Source organism: Phalangium opilio, unplaced genomic scaffold (genome assembly GCF_054372755.1).
Source record: "Phalangium opilio isolate 3A_F unplaced genomic scaffold, DU_Popi_V2 ptg000100l_1, whole genome shotgun sequence".
Taxonomy (NCBI): Eukaryota; Metazoa; Arthropoda; class Arachnida; order Opiliones; family Phalangiidae; genus Phalangium; species Phalangium opilio.
Genome location: NW_028324203.1, coordinates 2,411,272 through 2,420,391, shown reverse-complemented (window position 1 = coordinate 2,420,391; position 9,120 = coordinate 2,411,272). Strand labels below are relative to the sequence as shown.

Here is a 9,120-nt window from a genome sequence, read left to right as displayed (position 1 = left end):
CGGAGATAATTTAACATTGAACATCGTGAAGTGCAACTTTTCGATAACCGCCCAAAGTGCGAGAGTTCGGTCGATTGGGACCTCCCAACTTTGGCTTAGATCGAATGGGAATTCGGTTGAATGGTAGGGAACCGATTCGCTTTATCGTGTGGAAATAGCTCTCTGGTAATCAATATGGAATAAGATCCAATAAAATGAATCTAACATTGGAATAAAATCCAATCCATCACAGGAACATTTTCTGTATTTAACTCCGCACGAAAGCAAATCAAGCGAGCGAGTGACAAAAATCAAACTATGTTCAAGCGATTTTTACCTACTAAAATATATCCTAGTAGCCTTCGACTGACATATCATAGACTGACAACATATCCTATGAGAAAACTCGACAACTTTTAAATACAATAAATAAATATGAAATTGTGTCACGCGGGTCTGTGACATTTGGGTGGATTTTTCACTGCAGGACGTTTCGGTGTTTTGGTCACTTCGTTGTCAACGATTGAGAGGAAAGAAGTAATTCAATGGTGTCTAAAATGCTACTGCATAATATCAGTACCTAAATTTTCTAAACTATCGAAATAAAACAGGATAAAATTATATTACTGGATCATATGAACAATAACCCAAACAAATCTTAACCCATTGAATCTTAAACAATATGGAGATTTATACATATAACAGTTTAGTTACTGTACTGCGTTCTTTTCGTTGTGTAAAAACCGAAAAACAATTAACCACTATAATGGCCCACTCACCGAAACATGCAGTCTTCTGTATCCTGTGTCAGTGGATTGGGATTGTCATTTAAAGATCGCGAGGAGTTTTTCCGATTGAAATTAGAACAATTGGGAAGAAACCATAAAGCTCGCTTAAGGTTTTTATGAGAATTGATTTTTAGAAGAGGCAGGACAGGCGCAGACAAACAAACCCAACTAATACCCCGATCTAATACCTTTTTTATTTGCATATTAGGCTACGTTCATTTTTCGAGACTAGTCAAGTTACTCTTTGGCACCGTTACGTGGAAAGATTTTGGGGACTCGAAGTGGAAGCGCGCCATGCGACAATTGACACTAGTGTTCATCCACTTAAAATGGAAAGAATAGAAATGGCGTTCACACTATGGGCCTTTCTACTATCTCTCGCTTGTGCGGTACTTCTATTCGAGATGGCCTCTATGATTAATTGGAATATCAAATACAACTCTTTGAACGAGAGGAAAAAGAAAATACTAAGAAGACTTTGAGTTCTTGATGTTTGGCAAATATTCGACCAAGAAAGTCAAACATTTTTTCATAAAAATAGATTGGTTGAAATTTTTTGGAGTATTTATATTCACCTTGGGTTTGTGTGTCCCAAAACCGTCACAACAGGATTCATAAGCGTAAAAACAATTGATTTCAAAAGATTGGGAAAGAGAAATTGTTTTTCGATATTCTTAAAGGGAACGTTGTAATCGCGCTTGCGAGATTTCTAAACTCGCCCTACGTGGCCATAAAAGCCTTGGCCATGGATTAACTAACGCTAGGGATTGTTCGCTACCCCTAGAAGATTAAATATTCATGTTCCAAACACCCCCAAGCAGCAGCTACTACCCCTAAACCGGAAGTTATAAGAAAATTGGACCAAATATCACGTGTCCTATGACGTAAAAATTAAAATCCCGCCTAAAATTGGGCGCCACCATCTTTAAAATCCACAAAAACGATTTATTTTGCCTAGAGGTGGCGCTTTATCTACATCCGTTTTGGTCCTTGGGGGAATGAAGAGGGGAATCAAGGAATAATTCGGAACATGTAGTTGGCCATAAAAATTCATGGGAAACCCGGTTAGTGAAAAATCCCTAGCGTTAGTTAGTCCATGCCTTGGCTAATACTAAAATTAAACTACTCTCGTACCTTAGTTTCATTCATACATTTTTATAATAAATAAGTAATAATTAAAGGAATATCGACCTGATTTAAAAATTATGTCAAATCTAAAGAAAACCTTACTTTTTTGAGAGTTAACTCTTCTGATTCCAAAAATATGCTTGATCAATAATTAAATATGACGGAAAACACAGAAAAAATACCTCGAAATCTTGAAATTTGGGGGTCAAAAGTAAATTTGCGTTGAAGATTATTGGTGGGTTTTTCTCCTTTCTAAGTCACTCACGGCATCTCGCGGAAAAGCCAAGCGCGTGCGCCCGGGACTCCCGAGTCTAATAATGCCGCGCGAATCTGAGTAAAATAGGCTTAACGCGGTGCGGCGAGACTAACACGCGTCACGTGAACGACAGAAAGAAAGAAAATTTCTCCTTACTACGTCATCAAATGAAACAAAATTTTAACTAGGCTTTTTCCAAACACCATACTATGATTTCAATTTTATAAATTGCTACGAAACCAAATAAAAAAGTAAACATATCATTTTAAACTAGATTTTTCAAGGATTTAAGTTTGTGGATGACGAAAACTATGGCACTAACACTTTAAATACCGACTTGTATTTATTACAATTAAAATACGTAAAAGTTTAAACATAATTACTAATAATGATGATTAAGTCCAATATCAGGGTCAAAGCCCTTCGCTCGAGCGAACAACTACATCTTAGTAGTGGATAGTGACTGACTTATAATGATAAGAAGTCGACCCTTAGTTAGGGAAAGGTCAAAGGTAACACAGGGTGTTAATCCTCTATTTAGACTTACACCCCTGGAGTAGAAACTCGATAGGTCCCTAAACTATTACGGAAGGTTACATTCCCCCAGACGACAAGATTGGACTTTATGGCCAGAAAATTGAAATACAAAAATCATTCTAAATTGAACATAAGATAGTAATAACTTTCAATATTATTACAGATAATGAAAAGACTCCAGTTAATTATCGTACTTCTGACAATTGAATATCACTAACTCTGATCACACTAAGGCTTAGCATAGCCAGAGCATGGATAAATATAAATACTACGTATTATGGATTTCCAACTTGGCCAAAAAGGCGGCCACCAAATATGTGCGACATTGGCCGATGTGACGCGCTGGAGCTAGGCAAAATTGAGTCCAGAGAACTTAGGTAACGTGGGAAAAAGGATGTAGTGGTATACGCGGCGTATGCTCCAAAACGTAGTCCGCGCGCGGCCTTAGGGGCGGCCACTAAAATCCATACGGTTTGCACAGATACTAATAAAATGCGTAATAATAATACAATCTTTTATAGCATACGGTTGACCAATTTCAAACGGTTTGAAAGCAACCAAAGTACTAAACTAAAGCAAACTAGGAAGTATCAAAACGGTCAATGGTAACTATTAAGCGGGATAAAAAGGAAAATTTATGATTTTGACAGACTACAAACAAGAGAGTAGCAATAATACTTAATAATTTCGAAGCTATGCACTTTTAATTAGCAGTGTAAACTTAAAAGTAGGGTGGTGCAAGTTTTTCTAAATGTAAAACTTGTCAATATAAATTGGTGAAAATTCAGGATATTTATTTTCTTCCAAATTTTCAAATCCATATATTATGGTATTTTTAATATTGCAATCCTAGTATTTCTACCAAAAACATTGCTATTTCTTATTCCCACAGCCCTATTCCTGTGCACTCTGGCACACAGATGAACGGACCCATCCGACTATATTTTAAGGTCACGGTTATAGACTACTGGTGGTATTCTAGGAGAGCGGTAGCTCTCTTAGATAAGACTTCATACTGCCTCTAATGTATAAGGATGGTTTTTTCATTGGCCGTAACTTTTTTCGTATTGTGTTTGCTGCTTTGAAATTTTGACAGTGAACTAAAATCCGGACTTTAATGTGTGGTTAAAATTTGAAGATATTTGTAATAGTTAATTTTATAAAAAATGAACTTCCTAAGGGTGGTTTTCATTTCCATAAAATTAGTCACAGATTTTTACGAAAACCTGGAAAATCTCCATAGAAATAATATATGAAATTTTCTAAACTTGCCCATTTTGTCCATACCCTTTCAAAAATAACTAAACGTTTGATAGATTTGAAAACAGTCTTAAATGAAAGCCCCAGTATCATAATTGGGGCCTATTTTTTTTCATTATGAAAAATTTTGATTAAGTATTGTTTCTCATAATTTTAATTACATGCCCTGACTTACGTTCTTTTGGGTATTGAAGTTACTGCGTTTTATCAATGTTAGAGACATACAATTTACGCCTAATTTATTATGTGGGACTTACGGCGTTTTTGTCGTGATTCACCAGTACACGCCGTTCCCGTTAGAGGGATTTAAGGAAGAAAAACATGGCGTTCGAGCACCCGGTTAAAACGAAAATGTTTTTAATTGGAATTAAAATGGATGCTAATTAGGTGTGATTTTTATTATTTTCGTAACCAAAACTTCATTGAAATTTACTACAATTATTTTACTAATTAAAATCACCAGAATACTTCCGTATTAAGCAATTTTTGCTAAGCCTCGGTCGAAGTAGCGTTATTTTCATGTTATAGGCAACATCAACTTCGGTTATTTGTGATAAAAGCCATAGATTACGAATACTGTCGGTAGGTTCAAATAAATTATTAATCTTACTGGTAGATAAATCAATTACTACATTGTTATCTATGACAGCTGGGACACTTTAATAAGATGTAGAGGTAAATTTTACACCTTAATGATAAAACCTCCACTGAGTCGCTGACTAAATACTGGCGATAACTTTTCAAAGGAAATAATGACAAACAGAACTGTATAGATTCTTTCATTTAATAAAATTCTACATTTGCATTATTTAAATTCAAATTCCATATTAAAAGTAAGAGGCATTGCTGTTCATTGGATCTCTAACACGATTTCTTAGTTTCGACATACGACGTAGCTCTTCCAATTTGCGGCTGTTTTTTTTAAAGTCTTTTGTAACACAATGTTTAATTAAATGATATTATTTTTGGTTTATGTTCAATATGTAACACACTGTTCAGCGGTTCTGCTACTAAGCCTTCTCAATGAAGTCAAAGTTTCTGAAATTATTGGGAATGTTTCTTAGACGCAAGTGTGCTTTACCAAAAATTTTACAAACTTACGCTTATGGATCGTGGTATTGGGAGGAGTTTATACCGGAGTGAAATACATAACACGCGGGCTATTAAATTCGCATTTGTAGACGCCTGACGTCACAAAAACCTCTCTCCTCGTCTCTAAAATCAAATTTGGGGTGGGAAGCTCTTACCGGTTACTAACCTCGCCTCTCATTTCTTCCAAGGGACTCTGGGTAAAAGCTTTGATCACATGAACTGCTCTGACCAATTGAAAGCCTTCTTACATTTTGATTTTGTAAAGACTAACTAACATAGACTGGCGACACTAATATTTTACTGGCTTCATAGTGCAATAGCAAAAACCTTCACCCGTTCTCTGTCTTGTTGGGTTTCCCTAAAGAAGCTTGTCTACCTAGCAAAAAGGCTAGCATTCTATAGTTTTGTGGGAGCTGAGCTCGGATACCGTGGAAAATCAGCTGTTAGGGTTAAAGTTTCGGTATCGGACTATCGGTATGGCGTACGTAATTAGGGATAAGATTAAATTAAATAAGTTAACGCAGTGCAACTTTTACCTAAGAGAAGATCAAGTAAAGTATAAAAGTCAGTCTACTCAAACCGTTCAAGTTACTTCTTTTAAACCTAGTACGCCTTCCGAGTTAAGCCTTGGCGTTGTTTATAAATCAAGCCAAGCACAAAATGTTAACGTTGGAGGCAGAATTAAATTTAAAAACTTTGAAGAAAGCTTAGTCAAAGTTCCAACCGAAGGTAAGTAGGCCAGTACATTGCGATTTGGTGTGAAATGAAACTTAATTAACTAACTACAGTAAATAATACAGGTTGTAGTACACAAAAACATTTAATATGTGAACCTACGGTGTTGAAAAGACATATCAGCACTCAGATAAACTTAACCCAATTTTCAAAAACAATTTCAACCCAATGTTTAATACGACCTTCAACAACTGGTAAGTTTAACTGCTCTGATGTGAAATATCTGGTTGTAATGTCAGTTATTTTCAGATTTTGGTGTGCAAGCTGATGAAACGAGATTGCTTGAAAATGATAAATTTACAATGTCATCAGTGCCATACCCTCAGCGAAAGACTGGCATAACAGCGGTTTCCCAAAGCTGTGTTTCTGAAGAACCTAATCAAGATCTTGCTCCAGTTATTGGTTTCGTGCTTAAAGGAGCGGAAACTTTATCGTTGTCATACAGAGTAATGCTCCGTTTTCAATAAACTTTAAATGCTTCGTCCAAAAACCTTGATTGAAAAACGAGGCTTAGCTAAAATCCCATATCCTAAATATATTGATAACTTTGTATCAGTACCCCTTTAATGATATTAGGAGCTTCAGCAAAGCTACAATGATGATAATATATTTTATCTTTGGTAGATTCTAAAAAATATAAGGAATGAAAACACCATCCTAGTCACGAACTCGAACATTTGTGGAATATTTGGGATTGATATTGAACCAGTGACACTCTCGGTAACAGAGTCTGGAAAGTGCAGCCTTTTTATTGTGTTTAAACCGGTAGTTGAAAGTAATGTAATTCTGGGTGGTGATATATATGAAGATGACATCTTACGGAACTTGGACGTGGTAGCTGGAAATAATTTTAGCTTTTGTCCCGGTATTCTTTTTGAGCAAGATCAGATAAAAAAGTGTGTTTCGGAAAGCTATGCGAAAGAAAACATCATCGAATGTTTTAGCCCCATCAAGAGAGTTCAAGGCAAAGATTGTACTGTGTGGTTTTTAAACGGTGAAAAAAAGTCCAAGTCCTTGCAATGTAAAAGCTGTAGGAATATTTCCAAGTACATTTCACGTTCCAAGAAAAGAAAGCTCGATGAAACCCCAACGAGACAAAATAAGCGCCGTAGTATTGGAAGTAACTATCCCATATCTCAACTCACTCCCAGAAGTAGAAAATATCGCTTGAATAGAGTCAGAAAAGATAGAAATACTTTAAGCTTGAGAGTCAAAAAGCTGGAAGAACAACTAGCTCATCGTCAGATTCTTTTAAACGATGAACAGTCAAAGGAAATGGAATCAATGTTTAACCTTCTTAGTACTGATTTTCAAGAAGAAGTAGACGCAGCGATTGCAAGTACCGGCAAGTGTGCTGACTCTATAAAACAAATATGGGAAAGTGACAATAACCGTTCATTGCTTGACCAAAAGAAAGCCTTTTTCGGAGACCAACTAAACAACAATCTAAGCAAAACTGGAAACAACTGGAATTCCGTCAGCATTCGCGTGGCTTTAGCAGTATTCAGTAGGAGCCCATCAGCTTATCAAGCATTACAATCGCTTAATATCATTAAACTTCCGTGCATAAGTACTTTGAAGAAACGTTCTAAAGTGTTCAACAACAAGACAGGTATTAACCACGAGTATTTATTCCAGCAACAGACTATGTACAAAGCCTTAAAGAGGCAAAAGGAAGAATACCGACAGCCACTACCAAATGGAGAGGGGATATTAATTCTGGATGAAGTAAACGTGATTGAAAAGGTGATATGGAACTCAAAAAACCACGAATTTATTGGTTTCGCCATGGATGAAGATGAATACCCGATGCTCGAAGATATTCTTCAAAGGAAGGGTACTCCTTCTCCAACCCAATACATACTACAATTTCTCTGGCGCGACCTCTCTTCTGGATTTGATGTTATTGGCCCCTATTTTTCCTTTTCCTCTTCCGTAAAACAAGACTTTTTGCGAGGATGCATTCTTGAGAGCATACGTGCGTTTTCTAGTTATGGATTTAGAACAATGGGCTTGATTTGCGACGGCGCTGCCAGCAACCTATCAACTATTAAAGGTCTCATGAATCAGCATGCATCGTTTGGGTCAGTTCTTGATCAAGCTAAAAACCAGTACAAAATTGAGCCCTATTTTCCCAACCCATGCGAACCTGAAAGAAAAATTTATTTCGTAATCTGTCCCTCGCATGAGCTCAAAAGTCTAATTTCAGCACTTCATTCATCGAGAGAAAATGGAACTAAAAGCTTTCACAGAAATAGCGTGAACTTTGGCTGGAATCAAATTCGTCAAATTAAAATGAGAGATGATGAACGAGCGGAAAATGGTCTAATAAGAAGCGTCCCGCGACTTCATGACAGTTACATTATCCGCGATCCATGGACAAGGCTGAATGTTAAACCGTCTAAAATAATGCAACAGCAAGAAGTGTTAGCCGAACTTTTGGCATTTAGTCAAGACCTTACTTTGCCAAGATGCCAAAAATTAAACCAGTTGGAAGCTCTTGAGTGCTACCGTTACTTGTTAGCGTGCAGCCAAATTTTTGAAAGTGGTCTTCTCAATAACAAACATGTTTATAGCGTTAATGATCCAATTATTTCATCTATAAAAGATGGATACAAATATTTTTGTGACTGGCTAACAGAAATTTTGGAATCTGACCCGGAAATAAATTTAAGAGATCCTAAGCAAGACGTTTTTTTGTCTTGGCAAACGTGGGACTTACTACGAATAACTGTATTTGGATTTGAAATGCTAGTAGACGATTTTACTACCCGTTATCCTGACAACTTCATTACACCAGTTAGAGTAAACGGAAGCGCGATCGAGTCCCTTTTTTCCCAGCTTAAGTACGCTACTGGAAGTAAACTCAGTGGTATTAATTTCCCCTCTGCCCAGAAAGCTGTAAGAATTAAATCTAATATTAGAAGTTCTAAAAGCAGCAACGACAACTATAGAGATCAGGTTTTGAACTTTTTATAAATGACTTGAAAATTATGTTAAAATTTATCACAATGAATTTTGTACAAATATTGACTGTTCAATAAAGAAAATCACTTTAAACAACCCTCTTACGTAATTGCATTGAAAATCTGGACTTAGGGACTTCTTTAGTTATCTCAGGGTTTATTACTCTAGTTTCATTCATCTGGCCATCAGCAGTGTCTAATTTCAACCGCTTTGGTGTTAAACGTTTTATTCCCGATAAAGAAAATGTTGACGATGCTATGACTTCTTCCTCCTCGCTAGTTTCTTTGCTCTGTGTTACGTCACGTTCTTTCAACTCAAAGACTCTTCGTTTTTGTGATAGTTCTTTTCCAACTATTTTACTGATTTCACGTTTATTTT

General features: G+C 36.4%; 1 protein-coding gene across 1 annotated transcript; it reads left to right on the top strand.

Moving 5' to 3' along the window:
- Positions 1–5,516: 5,516 nt before the first annotated feature.
- On the top strand, positions 5,517–8,830 carry LOC149632437 (uncharacterized). The gene is made up of 4 exons (XM_089851103.1): positions 5,517–5,769; positions 5,841–5,969; positions 6,025–6,221; positions 6,400–8,830. Exons 1-4 carry the CDS (start codon positions 5,517–5,519, stop codon positions 8,752–8,754), a joined length of 2,934 nt encoding a protein of 977 aa, XP_089707229.1. The 3' UTR covers positions 8,755–8,830.
- Positions 8,831–9,120: the final 290 nt, after the last annotated feature.